Source organism: Vicugna pacos, chromosome 2 (genome assembly GCF_048564905.1).
Source record: "Vicugna pacos chromosome 2, VicPac4, whole genome shotgun sequence".
NCBI lineage: Eukaryota > Metazoa > Chordata > Mammalia > Artiodactyla > Camelidae > Vicugna > Vicugna pacos.
The window spans coordinates 57,576,561-57,598,211 of NC_132988.1; the positions used below are offsets into that span (position 1 = coordinate 57,576,561).

At 33.5% G+C, this 21,651-nt stretch overlaps 1 protein-coding gene across 5 annotated transcripts in view; it reads right to left on the bottom strand.

Annotated features, from left to right (window-relative positions):
- Nucleotides 1–301: 301 nt before the first annotated feature.
- The window catches only part of CCSER1 (coiled-coil serine rich protein 1), a 1,130,224-nt gene continuing 1,108,874 nt past the window's right edge, over nt 302–21,651 (bottom strand). For 4 of the 5 annotated variants that reach the window (XM_072940491.1, XM_072940473.1, XM_072940463.1 and 1 more), the window contains exon 12: nt 3,125–3,848. In XM_072940491.1, the coding sequence (XP_072796592.1) occupies nt 3,363–3,848 (486 nt within the window). In that variant the 3' untranslated portion in view covers nt 3,125–3,362. Of the gene's footprint in view, nt 513–3,124; nt 3,849–21,651 lie in introns of those variants that run through there. The other variant, XM_072940467.1, reaches the window with a different exon arrangement.

Sequence of the window (21,651 nt, forward strand, 5' to 3'; positions counted from 1 at the left end):
CTACTCTATCAGCACCTAAGTGATTATGAAAGATCTTGGGAGGACTAGTGGAATGTGAGCATTTGTCATGGGAATGTGGTCTTTAAATACATGATGATAAAGAGAAAATCTTAACTCTTAGGGGAGATATTATTTCCATTAAACACACCCAAGATAAAGAAAACAAAACAAAATGTGAAGTTCCCTTTGAATTCAGTAAATTATTTTGAATACAGTAACACTCAGAAAATAATAACAGGCTAGGATTGAATCTTGGGAAATACAAGATGTAAAACACAGGTCATAGACTTGGATTAATTATGGAAATCTTTGTAAACATTTTAAGTTAGGTAAGCATGGGCATATCTACAAATGTTTAATGTGGACTAGAGGCTGGTTATTTTGTTTCTATCTCTAATCAATAAGTAACAGAAACGACTTGAATGATCTGTGGCCCTAGGTCCTTACCCTGAGCATACTGATACTGGTTGATTCACATTGTCAGCATCACAGCTACAGTTTCATGGTGTCATCTGCACAAAGATGATGATGATCCAAAGAAGCAAAAATAGTTTGAGAGAGAATAATTTTGCTGTGACTCTTAGCATATAAAATCATTTGAAAAAAAATTACTAAGTTCATAGAAAGACAGTTGCATGTTCCAATTATTATAAAAATGAGAACAGTTTATTTCAAGTGGAAAACAGCTTTTCCTCAAGGAATGTCTCTTCTTAGGTGTCCTTTAACACACATTCTAAATTCAGAAGAGAAACTCTGCAGCAGAAATCTTACAGGTTTACTTAGGCTTAGCTATACACACACATGCACAGAAGAAACAGGAAGGGAAAGAAAAGACAACTGCTCCCATCAGAAACACAAGCACTTTTTCCCCCTGGTGTCATGTCTTTGGATATGTACCGCCTTGGAGAAATGTATAAATCATTTTTATACATGGAACTGTCTTAGAAAACTAGAGATTTTAGTACAAAGAAATCAATTTGCTGAAAGAATGCCCACGTGAGTTCTCTATGTACACAAGAGGAACTTACAAAGGACCCCTGCTTTACAGTTACTGTTGTACATTGGCGTGGTGGGCTTACACCTTCTCCAGGCCTGAGTTACACTTAGTATTACAAATAATATTATAACAATGCTGAAAATACTGATACAAAACAGCTTTAAGATGATATTTCCAAAAAATACCCCTCCTTTTAAAATTGAACTGTTTAATCCAGGTTTTCTTTTTGAATGTTTCAGCTTTAAAAAAGATTTTTCAAGAAAATACTAGTGTTTAAAACGTTCTCTTAAAATGTCTATTAAATGACACGTTTTCTTAAATAGATTATTTCTTACAAAGTATAATTCAAAAGTCTATCTTCCAGGAAAACAAAACTATAAACTCCAAAAGTCCAAAGCAAAAACATTATTTGTGATACATAGTTTTTCCATATCCTGGGAAAAAATCCTTGATTCTTTTACTGTGCTAATTTATTTACAGACTTCAAATACTCTAACAACACACACCAACGTTCAGGACAAATGAAGCTGAATTCCACAATAAATCATCATAATTTTTCTATCACTTCTTAAATATTTTCTAGCCCAAAATGTCTGTCTGCATGAATATTATAACTTCTAAAGTATAGTGGGAATTTTAGATAGCAGTCTCATTAAGCCAAGCAAATTGCAGTGTGCATTATTCTCTTTTGGCAGAATTAAAAACACACAAAGAAAGAAAACATTTGGCAAACATTTGTCTTGATGCACATGTGTTTTCCTTTGGAAAACCAGAATTACAAGAACATTGCATTCACTAAACTCTTTACTCTTATCAACTCTAATCAAAGTTTAAAAATTGGTCAACGTTTGATAGTTAAAGCTGGGGGCAGGGAATCTAATGGCTTTCCCCAAAGCATAGATCTCAAATGCACTTTTGCATTAGGAGAAGCATTTCATATATAGCCATAATTTAAGCAGGTTGGTCAAATGCCATGCTAAAACTGCTATCTCAGTTTCCCTTTGTTCATTTCATGGATTCTGACTGTTAGACAGTGCAAGGGAAACAGATCATGCATTAGGTATGACAATTTCAATTTGCATGGACTATGCCTAATAAGGGCTCAGTTGTTAGCTTTTATGGTTGTGTAAGAAAACTACAGCCCTGATTCTTACTGGTCATTTTAAAATTATTTATTTCTATAGCTGTAATCAACTCTGCTATTGATTAAACATAAAGGAATTATTTTATTCATCTCAGCTGCACTTAAATATAAAACATAATAGGCCTTGTTTGTTAAAGGGAAATATTTGCCATCAAACAAGTATGCCTGTTAGAGATTTATTTCTAAGATCAAACTGCCAAAGTTTACAGATATTTCACTTTCTCTTCTAAATCTAGATGACTGAATAGTCAGTATACAACTGGGCTACCAAGAAAATGACTTTGTTTCTCAATTCATCGTGTAGTCAATGATATGGGTTAATGTATGTAAAGCAAAATTGGACACACATAAAAAGTGAAAATTTAAAAAATACAAGGAAAGTGAAGTCAAATAATATTCTTAGAATGTTCCATCCTCAAATTTAAAAAACTGCTGATATAACCATGGTGGTGACTCAAAGAGCATAGCATGTCATGCTTCATGCATCATTTGACCAAATCCGGCCAACGTTACCACCTCACTGTGTTATGTCATAGTACTTCAACATCAATAGCAAAAACTTATAGCAAATTTTTTCAAAGATCAGAGCTGTCATTCTCTATTTGGCTAGCAATTACTCAGTCTGAAATCCTTTGTGAACTAAACGTGTACAGGGTAAAAGAAATAGCACTTTCCCCCTTAATAGTACGGCAAGATGAGCTTGAATGTATGTAACAGAGAGACGAACATGTCTCTAGGTTACATACAAGAAGCTTCACTCTTCAAATAAACACACCACCAAATATAAGACGTTAAAATCCCTGTTCTCTTCTCCTATTAACTATGTAATTTAAAATTCTTTACAATTCCTTCATCTATTTTATTCCTCACATCTATTTTCACAGTAACACCATTAAGCGAACAGAGTGCTATTTGATATTACCTTCTGAAACTTCACTGCATATAAGTGACTGATAAAGATAAAAGATAAATTGTGGACTATATAAACCGGCAAGATGGTCTCATTTATTATACATACATATAATGAAGTCTCCAAGGCTATTAAACCTAATTCAATTAACATGCTTAAACCCTCATTCTGAAAAAAAGAAGTGTGTCAAATTCTTTGTTTATAACTAAAAATAAAAAGTAATAAGAAATACATGACAATTTAAATATGAGCTATGCACGAGAAACACTAACCATCTTTATCCCACCCAGAGACAGGACAGGGTGAGTTAACTAGCCATCCTGCTGGCCTAGAGTCTGCAGCTCAGTTGTATGTAAATTGTGATGGAGAAAAACGTTCTTCCTGCTGTACATGTGTAAAGAGATTGGCCCTCTGGGTGGCTGTCCGAACCTGCCTGTGAAGGTTGAATGCTGACGGGCCACAGTGACTGGGTCCTTTGGTTTCTCTGAGAAGGTGGAGAGCCCTTCTGTCTTAGCTGTTGTCTTCAGAGAGCTCTGCCCCACAGTGGCCCGTAAGTTCTGGGTGACTTCTGACGTGAGGGTTTCGTAAGTTCCTCTAGAGTGTTTGATGACTTCCACTAGTTCCTTGTCCTTCAAAAAATTACTTAAACATAGACTTGAGAGTTGATAGGTTTTGCTTTTGTAGGGGCTTGTCTGGTCTGCTGCTGAGTATCTAAAACGGTCCTCGGTGGGAGTATGCACTGCTCTTCTGTCCCTTGTGCTGAGACTTTGGCTCACAATTCGATTTCGATATGTAGCCTATGGTAAAGACATAGAAAGGAAAAGATGTCTTTAAAAAACTACACTCATACCACACCTCGAATACAGAGTGGTGTTTTCACATTTCTGTTCAAAACCCTAAGTTTTCAATAAGGCTTAAAAAACAATCAGAAGAGTTCTCCATGAGATTAAATTTCCTAGTATAATACTACTACAAATAGTGGTTAAATGGGTAATTTACTCTAAAAGGCACTTATTAAGATACATTTTTAAGAGCAGTTTCAAGTTGGCAACAAAATTGAGAGGAAGGTACCGAGATTTCTCATATACCCTCTGCCCCTGCACATTCATAACTTCCATTATTATCAACATTACTCAACAGAATGGTGGTACTTTTTATGAGGGATGAACCTACAATGACACATCATAATCACCCAAAGTCCATAGCATACCTTAGGGTTCACTCTTGGAGTTCTACATTCTATGGGTTTCGATAAATTTATAATGACATTGATTCATTATTATAATACCATACAGTCTTTTCAGTGCCCTTAAATTCCCTGTCCTTATCTCTCTCCTCCTCCTCCAACTCTTAGCAACCACTATCTGCATAGTTTTGCCTTTTCAGAATGTCATATAATTGGACTCATACAGTACACAGTCTTCCAGACTGGCTTACTTCACTTAGTAATACGCATTTCAGGTTTCTTGATGGCTTTTCATGGCTTGATAACTCATTTTGTTTCAGAGTTGAACTAAAAGTCATTTGAAATTTATTTATTTAATTTTCTACATTTGAATTCTATGGTTTTCTTGGAGAATACATATTATTTTAATAAGTAATAAACATCCACATATGAAACTATAATTTTTGTTGGATTTAACATGCTATATTTAGTTGAGTGTACTCTCAGAGAGTTTTAGAATTATCAATATTACGATTTGAATCAGCAAAGTGGTAACCTAGAAATTTAAGGAACTAAAAAAAAAAAAAGTCATTCCAATGACCTACAGTGAATAATAGAGCACTTAGAAGAAATCTCAGCACATGTTTCATTTAGGCTTTTGGATGCACTTTATTAATCAAAATAAGGTCCATGAATATTTGCCACTTTAGTTCTCACAAGAAGTTTGTACTCTAATGATGGGAACAAGACATAGCTTATTGAATCATGTCATGGAGGAAGCAAAGATTACAGGTTGGTGCCAGAATTCCTCTTGAAGAGGGCACTGCCTTGATTTAGAAAAGTACATTGATATGGAAACTGACTAGCTGGTTTATTGCTCTGGTGGCAAAAAAAAAATGTGAAGGATTTATTGTTGTCACAAAGGAGGAGGAGGAGAAAAGGGAAGAGAAGGAGATGAGAGAAGAGAATAGCACACGTAGCAGTAGGCTAGTACAAAATGTGCTGAAGAAGCCAGTGGAAATTTCTGTGTACCATCTAAATGGCATAATTTCTAATACCCATCTTTTCATTGTTCCTTAGAAAACCATTTCTCCAAACTTGATCTCTACCACAAGCCCCAATTTGTTTATCCAGCCATTGTCAGTTTGATTAATTAACATGGGTAATCTAACATAAAACCAAACAAACTTGATTTTGACCCTGAAACCTATTCTTGCCCAAATAATCCCCTTTTCTCTTTTTCCTCATATACCTTTAAATCAAGTCCTTGCTGATGTACTGCAAAAATTCAACTTTTAAGTTGTCCACTTCTCCTATATCCAATCTAACCTCCTGATCCACTTCTCTGGCATGTATTAAGCATTTAATAAATATTTGCTGAATAAAGTTTTTCTGATTGAGATAATATATAGTATTTATTATGTATCATATGGCAAGCATTCTTCTGATCTCTTACATATTTAACCCCCACAAAAGTCTTTCAGGGTATCTTCTATTATTCCTGTTAAATAGGCTGGAAAACTGAAGTACAGAGACTTTGTGATGTAGGATAGTCTACTTGATTAATCACGAATTCATTCAGCCTCCCAGTATTTCCATGGGAATATTTCAAAAATATATCACATTTTTCTAAAGTAAAGTACATGTAGAACCACACTGTAACTTAAATTGATACTTTAAGATTATTATTCCTGAGATGCATCTCTCCAATTTTCTGTAAAACTTAAGTCTATTAGGGAATATCTTCAGGGTGTCCTTATACTCAGTGATTTCAAATTGAGATATTTTGTTAACCATATCTTTTCTTTTTTTGTTATTGTTTAATTGTCTTGATGTTTGCAGTAAACTGCCATTCTAGTTTTTTAATTTGTGCTTTCTTATACCAGACTCTCTCTATTATTTCTAATCTACCGTTTTAACCCTTCCATTGATTTGGAGTAAAGATAGCCAGGCTGGTTACCTGATTGTATAAAGGGAGCATTGTATGAATTACAGATGTTTCAGGGATTTCTTTGGGGGTGGGTGAAAAAAACAAAAACAAAACTATTCTGATTCAATTATCATTATTCAGGAACTTTTCTGATTAACTTCTTCTTGGCTTTTTTCCAGTAATCTGGGTATTTAGACCTACTTAGCAATGTGAGATTTTATTTTCTCTTCATCTTTGTGACTTTAATTCTATAAGATGCTTATTTAACTATTGAATCAGTTACTGACAGATCCTCAAATCACACTGTGCTTAATATTTGTATCCAAATGTTAGAAATATAATGGATGTGAAATATTCTGAGAAAATGTTTCAGGACAAAAGAGACCTTGGTTAATTCATCGTGATAATTAACATTTCTATTCTATTTCTATACATGCTGCCTAGGAAAGTTGAGGGGATGGGTGGAGACTTCATTTCCATTACTTTAACATTACATTTGGGGAAATGTTTATTATATTATGTGATCATTTTAACCTTCCTGGGATATTAAGTTGAATATACATTTTTAATAAGGACATACTGATAGGGATCAAATAACTCAGTCCCATAGGCAACATCAGTCCTCCCTCTCTGGTATAGCATCTGATACTACAAGGGGCCTGTGCATCTACCACAAAAAGAATCACAATGAAGGATCTAACCCTCACTATTTAAAGAAAAACATATTTATTCATATTTAAATTATCCACTCTTATTTGTTTAGCATAGCTTGCTTTTGACATCTTAGATTTTTTTTTTTTTTTTTTTTTAGTTCTTTGTGATGTTCACCATTAAGCCTAGGGCTAATGCCATGAATTTGGAGTCAGACATATAAGGATTCATTTATTAATTTGATAAATATTCATTGGGTTTTATTGAGACCACGTTACTGTATTACATGATGGGAGACAATGCTGTTCATAAGAGAACTGACTTGAAGCAGCTTCAGGTCTAATGTGAGAATCAACCAGAATCAGACAATTTCTAGCAAGTGACCATGGCAAGTCACTTACCCTTCTTAAATCTCCAATTTCCTCATTTGTGAAATGAAGATTTGCATTCACATCTGTATCTACATACAGGATTATTGTTAACATTCAATGAATTACTGTGTATGAAATATCTAATATTATACCTGAAGACTAGTTACCTTGATGATAGCAACAATAATAATTACAGTAACAAAAGAAAGTGACCAATAAAGCTAGAAATTACTTTGATAGATGCTCATTTCATCCTTTAGAAGTTAAACCACTTTGTGTACTTCAGTCTTCATTTAAAAAAGCAAAGTAATTTACTCCAGAATATTTGAGTAATTTTACATTTATTGTCATAATTTGGTTCCCCAGAATAGACTTAGAGACAAATATTTAAATAATTTGAGAAGTAACAAAAACTTTTTTGGAGAGTATTCTCAAGCCAATGCCTGGGGAAGGATAAAGAAAGCAAGATGGTCTAGCAGAGGGAGAGGTTAAATTCTGTGAGATTAAACTATCTCAGATGATCACACAGGGATATCTGAAGCTCGGATGATACTTCAGAGTTGTCCCCAATTTAGGCAAGTAATTTGGAGCCTTATATTTTTGGAATAGCAAGTGACTGGACATTGGCGGTCTATAACCACCTGCCAACTTTTTCACCAATTGTAAAAATGAAGACTTCAGTTGTGAAAATGTGTGCGTATGTCTGTGTGTTTGGGGCAGAGGGAAAGAGAACTCGGGAGCACACAATAGCTCCCACTACACCCATTATCCTATTTTTGTATTTAATGTTATGGGACAGTTTGGCACAATGAAAAGAACATTGAACGTTGGGCCAAAGACTTTAATCTTGACGTATTGCTATCAAACTGTGTTATCTCTGATGACTAATTTTTCTGGGCTTTGTTTCTGAGCCTACTGAAAGAGATGACAAAACAGAAAATAAAAATTAAATCTTAAAGAAACTAATATTTACTCAATCCTCTTCCAGTTCTAAAAGTCTGCATTTAAATACAGTTTTTTTTTCCATGTAGACGAACACAGGAATGATCCCCTTGATTCAAAACATAAAAGTATATTTTGGCATATTTATACATGTGCATTTGGTGGCCACGGCCCAGAGAGAAGTAGTTTTTCATCACGCTGCTAATTGATGTTAATTCCTTCTGAAGCTCTTAGGATCACATCCTCAAAGGGAACTTTCAGACACATGCCTAGCCACATCTTTCTTAAAACTGGAATTAAATTCCCACAAACTAATATAATTATGTTAGTTTTTAGACAGTTTAGTTGTCAAACAGCTATGTTATTGCCTATCCTTAGAGTAACTTGAAGAGGATAGATGGATGGCAAATTTAGTGATTAATAAGTCAAATGTGAAGATTCTTTTTTTCCCTGTAATTTTTTCCCCTCTCATTTCTTTGATAGAGTATATAGTCTGCATTTCATTGAATCCAAGATGACTGATTTTACAATACATTATTATTTTATGTACCACTAAGAAAGAAAAACAAAACTTATGATGCTAATTAAAAATAAACAAAATGCACATTTGTTTTTCCTTGTTTATGGTGTACTCATTCATCAGTCACTAGCCTCTCGTTCCAATTTCTTCTGTTTTCAGTTTCCTTTCTTAGGTTTGATAGACAGTCATTTTGCATTTGTTTCAGTGATACAACTTCATTTATATGTGAGTATATTTCTTACTTAGATGTCATAAAGCATTTGATTTTTACTTTAGCAAAAAGTATGAAATTGAAGGCAATGCAATTACAAAAATTTTTTTCACTAATAATTGAAGTTAATACCCTGTTTCTTTCCTTGGCTTTTCATATACAAAATAACTTTGCTATAATACAAAATTATAGTAAAACCTTTTTGAAAATATTATTGGTAACTCAGCACAACGTAGTACCAACACTGCATATAACTCAATTGAAGAAAGGACAATATGAAGGTATGATAAAATCCACACACTTAAAGCAATGTAAACGCCACTGCAACTGCAACCTGTTTGAGAGTAGTGACTGTAAGATTTATCCTGATTTTAGGGGTTTTATTACATTTAAAAATTATCTCATAACTGATGCAAAATAGAAATACAATAATCATGCCAGTGTGCACAGCCCAGTTTTCATTAAGGCAGGATGATATGATGATAGAATTTATGAGGAGGAGAGCAATGTTTGAATCATTGATGAATGAATCTCATAATTTACTTTTGAAGTTTTTTTGTATGTGAATTATATTGGTAATTGCTAAAAATATCAGGCAACAACTTTGTAGTTTCTCACATAGATTAAAACTTGATTATTTTATTTGATTTTAAAACGTATTTTTCCACAAATGCTTTTCACTTAACCAAAAACAGTATTGTTTTACAACTAGAATTGTTCCCAAAGGAATAGAAATACTTGAAACAATTCCCAATAGCTAACAAAAAAAAAGGCATTACGTTAGAAGAATGGCTAATGTTAAATAGTATTTACCAAATCAAAAAGATTACTGAAAATATTAACATTATAATTTGATTTCAACTAAGAGATATACATAAAATTTTGTTAAAGTAAGCCAGCATTATCACTAGTCAGAGTTCTTGTAGCAGGAGAAGCTAAGTAGTATCTTGGGTAATTCACAACGAGAAACATGCCTCCTGAATAAGTTTATGGCTTCCCACTAATGAGCCTCTAGATCTAGTAAGCAACATACACAATGCAGAATACTGTATGTTTTATGTTCAACAGCAGACACTGACCTTTACCCATTCCTATACCCAAGCCAACTAAAATAAAATTTCATAAGGGTAGGGGGCATTGCCTGCCTTGCTTAATGCTGAGTCCACTGCTCCTAATCGTGCCTAGCACTTACCAGTAACTCCTTAATATTTATACAGTCCAAAGAAGAATCGACTACTGTATTTTTTCCCTTACTGATACAGCTTATCTAATATGGAATGTTCTTTCTCTTGATATTTTTCTCTCACTGATGAGTTGATTACTTTGATCTATTTAGATTGATATACCTAAAGTATTAGATATAAAAGCAACAGAAAAAAATCTCCTTTGGTACATTTTGTCAAGACTGTAGAAAATGAGTTTAAAGCTTATTGTAGAGCAGTACTTCTTAATCTCTTTTGTCCTCATTTGTCAACATGACATATAAAGACATATTTCTTTGGCCAAAACCAGGGTTATGAAAATACTCCAATTAAAATATCCTTAACTCTTTTTTTCTTCCATTTATGCTAACATTCGGGATCCATAATCTTCTCTAATTTATAAAAAAAATTGTGGTGCTGTAGTAGTAGTAGAAGCCCTATACTACTTAAAATATAGCATCAGCACACGAGACCCATTTGACACTGGCTTTGTAACCTGAATATTAATTGTATAGGTCACTTCATTAGTGCAGAAAATAAATGATGATGGCATGAGCTGAGGTAGTACAATCAATGACAGAACAAACTATATTAATTTAATTATTAAAATAAGTTCATAAATCTAAAGGCAGGATAATAGAAACTTTTAATACTGTGATATCAAGAAGTCATCTGTGTACTGTAAAATATAATTATATATATGAAAAGCACTTTGAATAAAGGCATGTACAAATATAACTTGCTGAGTAAAATATTAAAATCTGTAAGTCTCAAATGTAATAATTTCCATTTTCTTTACTGTATAATTATTTGTATAAATAATTGCATTAAACTGCTTTGTTGTTTAATGATAATATAACATAGATTTTATCACTTTTAAGTATAGTTGATTTATAATGTTTTGTTAGTTTCTGGTGTACAGCATAGTGATTCAGCTATACATATATATGTATATTCTTTTTCACAATCTTTATCATTATAGGTTATTATAAGATATTGAATATAGATCCCTGTGCTAAACAGTAGGACCTTGTCATTTATCTATTTTATATGTAGTAGTATCTGCAAGTCCCAAATTCCTAACTTTTCTGCCCCCTTCCATTTTCCACTGATAACAGTAAGTTTGTTTTCTATGTCTGTGAGTCTGTTTTGTAAGTAAGTTCATTTGTATCATTCTTTTTTAGATTTTATATGTTAGTGATATCATGTATTTGTCATTTACTTTCTGACTTCACTTAGTATGATAATCTTTAGGTCCATCCATGATGCTGTAAATGGCATTATTTAATTCTTTTTTATAGCTGAATCATCTTCCATCGTATGCATACATCACATCTTCTTTATCCAATCATGTGTTGATGGGCATTTATGTTGATTTCATGTCTTGGCTCTTGTAAATAATGCTGTTATGAATATTGGGGTGCATGTATTTTTTCAAATTGAAGTTTTCTCTGGATATTTGCCTAGAAGTGGGATTGCTAGATGATAGGGTAAGTCTATCTTTAGTTTTCTGAGGAATCCACATACTGTTCTCCATAATGGTTGCACCAAACTACATTCCTAACAACAGTGTATGAGGATTCCTTTTTCGCCACACCCTCTCCAGTGTTTGTCATTTGTGAATTTTTTAATAATGGCCATTCTGACCAGTGTGAAGTGATACCTCATAGTAGTTTTGATTTGCATTTCTCTGGTAATTAGCGATACTGAGCATCTTTTCATGTGCCTCTTGACCATCTGTATGTCTTCATTGGTGAAATGTCTGTTTAGGCCTTCTGCCTGGTTTTTGATTGGGTTGTTTTTTTTTTGTTATTGAGTTGTATGAGCCATATATATATATATATATTCTGGAAATTAGGCCCTCATCAGTTGCATCATTTGCAAATATTTTCTCTCATTCTGTAGGCTGTCTTTAGGTTTTGTTTATGGTGTTGATTGCTATGCAAAAGCTTATAAATTTAATTAGGTCCCACTTGTTTATTTTTCTTTTTATTTCTATTGCCTTGATAGACAAACCTGGGACAACATTGCTAGGATTTATGTCACAGAATGTTTTGCCTATATTTTCTTCTAGGAGATTTATGGTGTTCTGTCTTATGTTTATGTCTTCAAGCCATTTTTTTTTAGTTTATTTTCACATATGGTGTGAGGGAATGTTCTAACATCACTGATTTACATGCAGTCATCCAGCTTTCTCAACACCACTTGCCGAAGAGACTGTCTTTTCTCCATTGTATATTCTCGCCTCCTTTGTAAAGGACTAACTGATCATTCGTGTATAGGTTTATTTCTGGGCTCTCTATTCTGTTCCATTGACCCATATACATCTGTGTTTGTGCCAAGATCACACTGTTTTGCTTATAACTTTGTAGTATTATCTGAAGTCTGAGAGGGTTATGACTCCAGCTTTGTTCTTTTTCTTGGTATGGCTTTGACAGTTTTGGGTCTTTTGTGATTCCATACAAATTTTAGGGTCATTTGTTCTAGTTCTGTGAAAAATGCCCTGGGTAGTTTGAGACGGATTGCATGAAATCTGTAGATTGCTTTGGGTAGTATGACCATTTCAACAATATTAATTTTTCCAATCCAAGAGCATGCGATATTGTTCCATTTCTTTAAATAATCTTTAATTTCCTTTTTTTTAAAAATAGTTCTTTCATTTCCTTGGTCAGGTTTATTCCAAAGTATTTTATTTTTTGATGCAATTTTAAAAGGATTTGTTTTTCTACTATCCTAATATTTCATTGTTGGTGTAAAGAAATGCAACAGATTTCTGTATATTAATCTTGTATCACACTGCCTTGATTAATTCATTTATCAGCTCTAGTAGTTTTTTTAATGGAGTCTTTAGGGTTTTATATATATATATAGTATCATATCATCTGCATATAGTGACAATTTTACCACTTCCCTTCCAATTTAAATCCCTTTTATTTCTTTTTCTTGTCTGATGGCCAGGACTTCCAGTACTGTGTTGACTAGAAATAGATTGTATCACTTTATAAATTGTGCCTATAAATCCTTTCTTATCCTCAATGTGAGCAAATTTTCTTCTAAAATACAAACCAGAATACTTTTTAAACATCTTTAATGGAGTATATTTAGTTTTCCTATTGTGTCTTCAACCTAACCTTGATCTTAACTATTATTTTCTTTCTATCCAGTTAGCCCTGGAGACCAACATAAGGGTCACTTTAATATTCTTTTTTTAATAATCTTTATAAATCCTCTTAAATACAGGCTAAGTTAGAATTATGACATATTTTAGAGAAGAATGAAAAGGAATTATTCTGTACATAGTCCTCTTTCTGTTGAAGCACACACTTTAAAGGAAACTCTATTGTCCTACTTTCATAGGATGGGTTCTATACTGTTCCAAACAAATGCTATACTATCTATGGAATCTACTACTGAAGGAGATATCAAGATCTTTTTTTGTAAAACTCCATCAAATTAGTTTCTATTTTAGTTTTAATGACGTCCACAGTTGACTTAACCCTGAGCCTATCAGAGAATTGAGTTGTATCAAGTGATTTAAAGTTATGCCAAGGAAAAGACAACAGTAGGATTTATAGTCTTTAGAAAGCTTTATTTGCCTTTATTAAATTCCAAGCAAGGCCTGAATCTTGGGCAAAATACTACAGGATTAATTACAACAACAACAAAAATGGAGTAAGATGATGATGAGTGCTTTCAAGACCTTGTTGTCTATCTGATGCCTGATGGTGAAAACATCTAGGGTGGGAAAGAAGTCTTGAATATACTAAGCTCAAGAGAGTGTATGTTGTATAATTTTAGGGAAAAAACGACTAGGAAGCAGATAAATCACTTTATCAAGATTTTATTTATATTAGTAGCAAAGATTTAGTGACTACTTACAATGTGCCAAGATATTTCTCTGTATTATTATGTTCAATCCTTATTAGAGGATTTTATCATAGCAAATTTAACAATGAAGAGACTGAAACTCTTACATTTAAGTGCTTACCAGGACCCCAGGGCTCAGTGAATAGCATAATGTGGATTGGAGCTCAAATATTTAGATTTCAGAACTCAAGCTCTAAGGCAGGGGTTTTCTCAACCTCAGAACTATTTACATTTGGGACTATTTATATTTAGATTTAGATTTGTTTTAGGGGACTGCCCAGTGAATTGCAGGATTTTTACCAGTATTCTTTGCTTCTCCCTATAAATGCCAGTAGTACCTGCACCCAGTTATCACAACCAAAAATGTCTCCTGGAGTGCAAAGTTGCCCCCAGTTGAGAATTACTGGCATAAACCAAAATGCTTCTTTAAATCATACAGATAAAAGTGACCAATGCAGTACCTCTAAAAATAATCATACAAATAAACTGCTATCCTTTTAAAAAGATCATTTATAGCCACTAGAAGGTGATATTAAGCTTTTATAACTTCTATTTTATTTTATAAACACATATAATACTTATTATATGCCAGGCATTCTTCTGGGCCCTTACAATTAATTTTTAAAATATTAGCTCATTTCCTAACCCAATTCAAAGTACTAATAAACATTGGCAGCATTTATAAACATAAATATTGCTCAGTAACAGCAATAAAAAACCATACAGTATGGGGCATACAATTCAAAGGCTTCTTGTTTTAAAAATAACTTTTCATCCACATGGAGTTAATAGACTGTCATAAACTGTTTAAAAAGCAAATGCCTTTTTTGATTTCTCACTACATAATATATTGGTGTGAAGTAAATCAGTAGACCTTCAGTAGACCTTTTTCTGAATAATCACCACTGAAGTGTCAGTAGAAATTCAAACACAATTTATTTAAAAAACCTGTCCTTTTCCTGTCATCACTGAGGAAAAGGATTTCTAAAGCAGTTATAAATACCAGGACATTTTTCTGCACAAGAGTTAGCACATTACTGCAGCTGTTGGTATCCTTAGATTTGGAATCTGTTTTCAGTGATAAGGAAGAGTTTTGTTACAGGTCTAGAAATACTCTCCCACAGAAGGATTGTATACAGAAGTCGTTACTGCTTTGTAAGCAGGAAGCCTTGTAATAAGTTGAAGTAATAACCAAAAAGAAACATTCCAAGGTTCTGGCAGACAAGACCTATATTTTTTCAGATTGCACAAATTACCAAGAGGAAATTGTCTGGAGTTAAATTATTTCTTCTGGCTCAACCTCACTCCTGAATTCTTTAGGGGCAGTAAATCCTTCTGGTAGGCATTTAGGATTCTACCAGGGATAGAGGACATGCACAAGATAAGCAAGGTGAATGTGAACAAGGTCAGCTAAAGGCCGAGTTCCCAAGAGAGAAAGGCCAAGGCATCTCTCTCTCCTCATGAGAAAAAGTGAAAGCTCGCAACAATTTCCCACAAGCCCCTAGACTTAAGGTTGACTGTTCTGTATAACTAGAGAAAAAGAACTCCGAAAAGAATGAAATTCCGAGGAGCAATAATAAGTTATCTTTAAAACTAATATGTATCTGTGTGTGTGTGTGTGTGTATGTGTTTTGTAACCCACTCAGGATAATTCTAATTCTCTTTAGTTAAAATTTGATAAAAATCAGAATTGCAGGCAATCACTGCTTATAATAGCAATAAGGGTATATGACTAAGGACTCAATTCAAGAGAAACCTAAGAAAGTATAATTCTGCACAACTGATATTCCAGAAAAGTGTGATTTCTAAATACAAACGGTGAGAGTTTAAGCTAAGTTTGTAAGTCTAAAGGAAATGGGTAGGTAATAATTTTTATGAGTTTGCACAGGAATGCACAATAATGGACAATTGTTGTGGTTTACTACAACAACAACATGAAAAATGAGTCTCTTGTCTGGACAGCCAGATGCCCAATATCTAGCACATAATGGTGCAGTGTTTCTTGAATGAAAGTAGTATCCAAAAAAATTCACAAAAAATCCTTTTATTTACATAATGTCTTTTGCATGAATAATTCAAAGGCTTTATAGCCAATTGCTGCAGATTTACAAGTTGGAAGTATTTCTTGTTTCCAACAATAGATTTTTAATCTAGCCTATTGTTTATGCCTCTTGTTTTCTGCTGGGAGACTTCTAAAAGTAAGACATAATTTACCTAACCTATAAGATAACATGAGAAAGGGAGTAAAATAAAAATACAGCAATTTTACACTGCTCACTTGTTTTATATCAGTATAACGGAAGGCAAGTTATTTTTAGGAGTAAGTTTGACTCATTGTGTAAGGGCAAGATGTAATTAAATATATGGTACAATTTAGGGGATACTACAAATATACATCTCATCTGTCATATACTTTATTATAGGTGGCTTTCACATAAAATATAATTTATCCTTGTAAATGTACATTAAAATTATTTTCAAGTAACTCAATTCCATTTTACAAATAGAAAACTGAGGCTGTTAATAATAATTAGCTTTACTGAAGAGGACTCAGTTAGTAAAATAAGGTCTTTGAATTCCAAGTCATGTATTCTGTGATTTCTCTTCATCTGTCAAAAAAGTAAGTACCATTCCTGAACAGTTTGTTGATACTAAAATCTCACCTTTGTGTCAATCCCTTTACGTTTATGAGACATTCTTTGCTTATTAATTCTGAATTTAGTTTATTATATAACATATACCCAAGCTTCATGCAGAACTTGCTTTTAGATAACTTGAAGTATAACACTGTGAGTTATTAGTCATTTAAACCTTTGTCTGAATCAGATTATCCCTGAAAAAAGGGGCTTGAAAGAAATCATGGGAAGGGGAGGTATCTAGAAGTTATAAATAATATGTAGGTAGATAAGAATGATGTTGAAAAAGGGAAACAGAATGTAGACAAATAGTATACCTCACTCCTGCTCCCGTCCCTGGCCCTGGCCTGTATAAGCACCAAAGTATTTATAGAGTGAAATAACCATTGGCCCAAGGTTACTGGATCACTTGAAGTGTCTTTATGGATTCACTGGTTCATTTTTTGCAATATTTTTTCATTGTTTAAATTTAAATATTTTAGTTTAGTTATATATACCCAGATTTAAAAATACATATTCAAGATGTACTTCAAATGTGATTTTTAGGTTACTAGCCATTTTATATTCGCTTTGGTTATGTTTTCCAACAGACACATGAACAATTTAAGGCAGACTGAATATTATTTAAGAAAATTCAGGGGACATGTTCAGGACAAGAAATAGGATAAATAACAAACTTCCTTTTTATACTTGGTGGTTTGGTGACATAATACTATTTAAAAGTCCTTGAAAGAATTTACAATATCAAAATAATATTATAAGCATGTATGGAAATATGAAGTATGCAGAGTGCTTTGGAATTTGTGATGAAGTAAGTTATTTTTATCTGATTTTCTGAAATGCTTTCATATAGTATAAATAAAGAGTAAGACACAGCAGGAAATGAATTCTGGTATGGAAATTTTTGGTCAGGATATCATTACCTATAAGTTAGAAACAATTTTTAAAAGAAGCATGGAATTTCAAAAATACATTCTTTCACTGTGTAAAGAGTTGAGCCTTGGAGATGAGGTTTATTTAATAATAGCAAATTTTTTCAAATAACTAGCCATCTTTTCCTACTTAGGATAAGTTTATGGGTGTTAGAAACACGATAGAGTGTAAAAAATTCTAAGGCTATGCTTTTCTTTTGAGAAGCCGCTTTATCAACGCAAATCATTTTCTTTATAAACTCAGAGTAGCCTCAAAAAGTCTGCTAACAAAGAGAAAACAGATGGGCCACCAGCTTTAAAGTTGGTCATCCATAAAAGGATATAAAATTGATTTTTAAATAGAAAAAAAATCAATGAAGCACAAAATATAATGAGAGTGAGATGAAACATACAAATCGCTGTAATCTAAAAATTATTTTATTTTCATTTTTATTAATGTCACGTTTATCGTTTTATTAATTTCAAATATTGTAACCTCCTGCCCATTGAAAATATATTTTCATTCTGATCTAATAATAATAGTTCAAGAAGCAGTAGAGACTGAAAGTTAATGTAGTTTAATCCCTTGACTTTATAAGGAAACTGTGGCTAGAGTTAATAAGTGACTTACTTGCCCAAGATTATAAAATTGTTAGTAGCAGTTAACAACCAATTTCAGATTTCCCAAACCGTTTTTTAACATTTCCATTTAGAGCCCATCAAGTTTCATTTTAATGCATAGATACATGATACACATTTTATGTTTGAAAAACAAGGTCAAAAGGATTCATATTAGAATATTTAATTATATGTTCCAGCCATCATGCTATATTTTAATAGCACCCCTGAACTGTGGATATGTAGATAGGGATGTGTCTGTTAAGTCTGTGGAATAAAAAAAGATGGATAAGTAGAAAAAATCTTCGAGTTGTACAAGGAATGGTATTTTGTGCTAAAGAAGGAGAAATGAAGATCAAGGGGTAACCATGTGATGGTGGAGATTATATATGTGTGCACTGATCTTTGCAAGCTGTGTTCTGCTACAATAGGCTACAGTAGGTTACATGGTAACAGGATGTTGGCTCAGTGCAGGTCTATCTGCATTACTCAGACTAAAGTCATCTTGAGGCAAAAAGAATAGCTTTCTTCCATACAGAAAATCTGAAATTGTGTTTGGTACTTTCCTCTTTCTGTCATTCAATCCATCACTATTTTACAGTGATTCTACCATCATTCTGCTCATTTCTCTCCATCTCCATCCCTCTACTTCAAGACACCACCACCTCCTGGCAGGGTTACTGTACCTTCACACACATACTAGAAAAAGTTATAAAAATCTTTTTAAAATGCAAATCTAATAATGCCATTGGCTTCCTTATTTTCCTTAAATATTTCCCTGAAATATGTAGGTTATAAATTTAACATCATAATTATTTCTTAGCATGTAATTAAAATTTATTTTGGCCCATATTTTTTCATCATGTTTTATCATATTTTAACTTTGCATATAAATACCAATGAGTCTTATTTCAGGTTTCACGTTTTTTCAGAGCTTTAAAAAATGTTATTCTTGCCTATTCTGTGAAATATTTGTATTTTGGATAATTAGTAACTTTAAACATAATGACTGTTTGTGATACATGCCTTCTTCAGTCCCTAACAAATATATGCATTTTGGGTTGCCTTATTGTAGACAGTTTCACCTTGGACTGATTAATTTTTAATTATCCAGTTAACCTTCCTAAAATACCTTGTCATGTCATTTACCTTTTCATAAACTTTCAATAGATCTTCATTTGATTTAAAATAATAAACTTCTTAAATTAGCAGGCAAATGCAGACAAGTTACATGTATAATAGTCTCATTCCATTTCTCTGTGAACTTACTGCCCCAACTTGGCAAGAAACAATAAGTTCCCAAGTAGGCCTTGCAAGTATGTACCTATTCCTAATTCATAATGCCAGAGATGCCTTCCTGACTTTGCAGTAATTAAAATTCTATTTATTTTGGAGAATTCAGTTGAGAACATATCTCTTAAATTTTCTCTCCCTCATTTCACCCAATCCCTTTTTTCCCACCTATTTTTAATGTTTATCAAACGCTTTATATCATAGACTAGACTAGATGCTGAGAAAACAGCTATGAACAATGTGACCAGTTCTTACGTCCACAAACTTAGTCTAAATGGGTGACAGGCATTAAACAAATGTATAATATATGTGTGTATGCATATATTAGGACAACTACTTTAAAGGAATATTATCATGTGTTTACACTGAGATTATGAAAATACTATAACTTGTTTAAAATCGTGGAGTGTGACAATGTTCTTAAGGATGACCTGGGTACTGAGTTACAGCTGTCAGGCAAAAATGAAGGGCAAAATATTCCAGCAGATGATAAAAAATGAGGGACCTGAGGAAGGAAAGATATTTTCACCATTAAAAAACTTGAAGGTGACGAATGCTGCTAAAAACTCAAAGATGAAGGGGAAAAATTGTCTCAGGAATAAAGTAGGGTTGGATAACTCAGTGTCATGTAGATCATTACAAATGTAATATCTTTTTGAATTTCAGTAGGGAAATATTTAAGGAAAATAAGGAAGCCAACTGCATTATTAGATTTGCATTTTAAAAAGATTTTTATAACTTTTTCTAGTGTGTGTGTGAGGGTACAGTAACCCTGCCAGAAGGTGATGGTGTCTTGAAGTAGAGGGATGGAGATGGAGAGAAATGAGCAGAATGATGGTAGAATCACTGTAAAATAGTGATGGATTGAACGACAGAAGGAAGAAAGTACCAAACACAATTTCAGATTTTCTGTATGATCTCCACTCATTTGCTCATTCAACAAATAGTACTGAAATTGTTAGAAACAGTAGAAAACCAGATGCAAATATAAGGCCTCTCAGGGGACATATTTTATATTCATGGTGAGGGCAGGGGCACTATTAGTGCAGAGGGAGTAGAGGTCAGCCCTTCACAACAAAGAATTACCTAATCCAAAATGTCAATAGTGTCAAGGTTGAAAAACCTTGCCGTAGATTAAAACTGCAATTCCATCCAATATTTTCTTGAATGTACTCAAGAACGAAACATTTTCCTGACTCTGACAGTTTATATAACTACAGATGTAATTTACCAATTGAAGTTAAATCATCTCTTTGGTCTACTCCATTTGTAACCATGTCAACTGCTTATCTCACAGCCCCTCAGTCTGGTGCCTGTCAGCCTCCTGCATGGACAACGATCCAACGTGGGATGTCATTCAGCTGCGGTAAGCAATTGCTCTTTATTTCACTCTGTTAAGAAGCACTCTTCCTTATTGATTCTGGGCTGCACCTGAAGCATCACTACAATTTTTTTCCCCAACAACCTGAATCTGCTCCTATTGATCAAGTAATGCTGCCCTTCTGGCAAAATATGCTACACCAGCGGCACAGAGCAAGGAGAGAGTGCACATAAAGTAAAACGCTGCCGTGGGAAAGAGCCAGAGACGGCGCTTGCTCATCTAACTCCACCAGAGATGAACCCGATTGTAAAGGAACAAATCAGAAGACTTGCATTCTGTGTTTCCTTTGTCCCCTACTTATGAATACTGATTAACTTCAGCATAATTAGGTAGCTAGATGTGTTTAAGTAGCAACTCTATTAGCTTTCACATAGTTGTCCAGGAGGTATGTTGGTGGCCCTTATCTGTGGAAAACTGTCCTTTGACTAACAAAAATTTTAGCTATTAAGCCATACTAGTACAGAAGCTGTGCTCTGACACAGTTCTTAGACTGTATCCTCTCTTAGTCACATAAAGGCTGTGTAAAGTGGTAAATACGTTAACATCACTGCACTTTGCCTTCCTCACGTGCAAAATGAGGATGTACGATATACATAAAAGGATGATGATGTGACTGATGAAAGATGTGAACAAATAAAAAACAAACATCTGTAATGATGAGGATGTGAAACTCAATTGTTCGGGAGACAATTGTTCGAAGTGAGAAACAACAACACAGCCTCCCAGAGGCCCGCCAGTGAAGTACTAGAACCTTGGCTTTGCCATTCTAGCATGACTTTTCACATCGTCCCTTCATCATTTTGAAGATTCAGGTTACGTGCCTGTCTATTCACCGAAAACAACTAATTGATACAAGACATTCAAGACCCTTCCTGGGTTTTTACTAAAACTATCTAAACTAC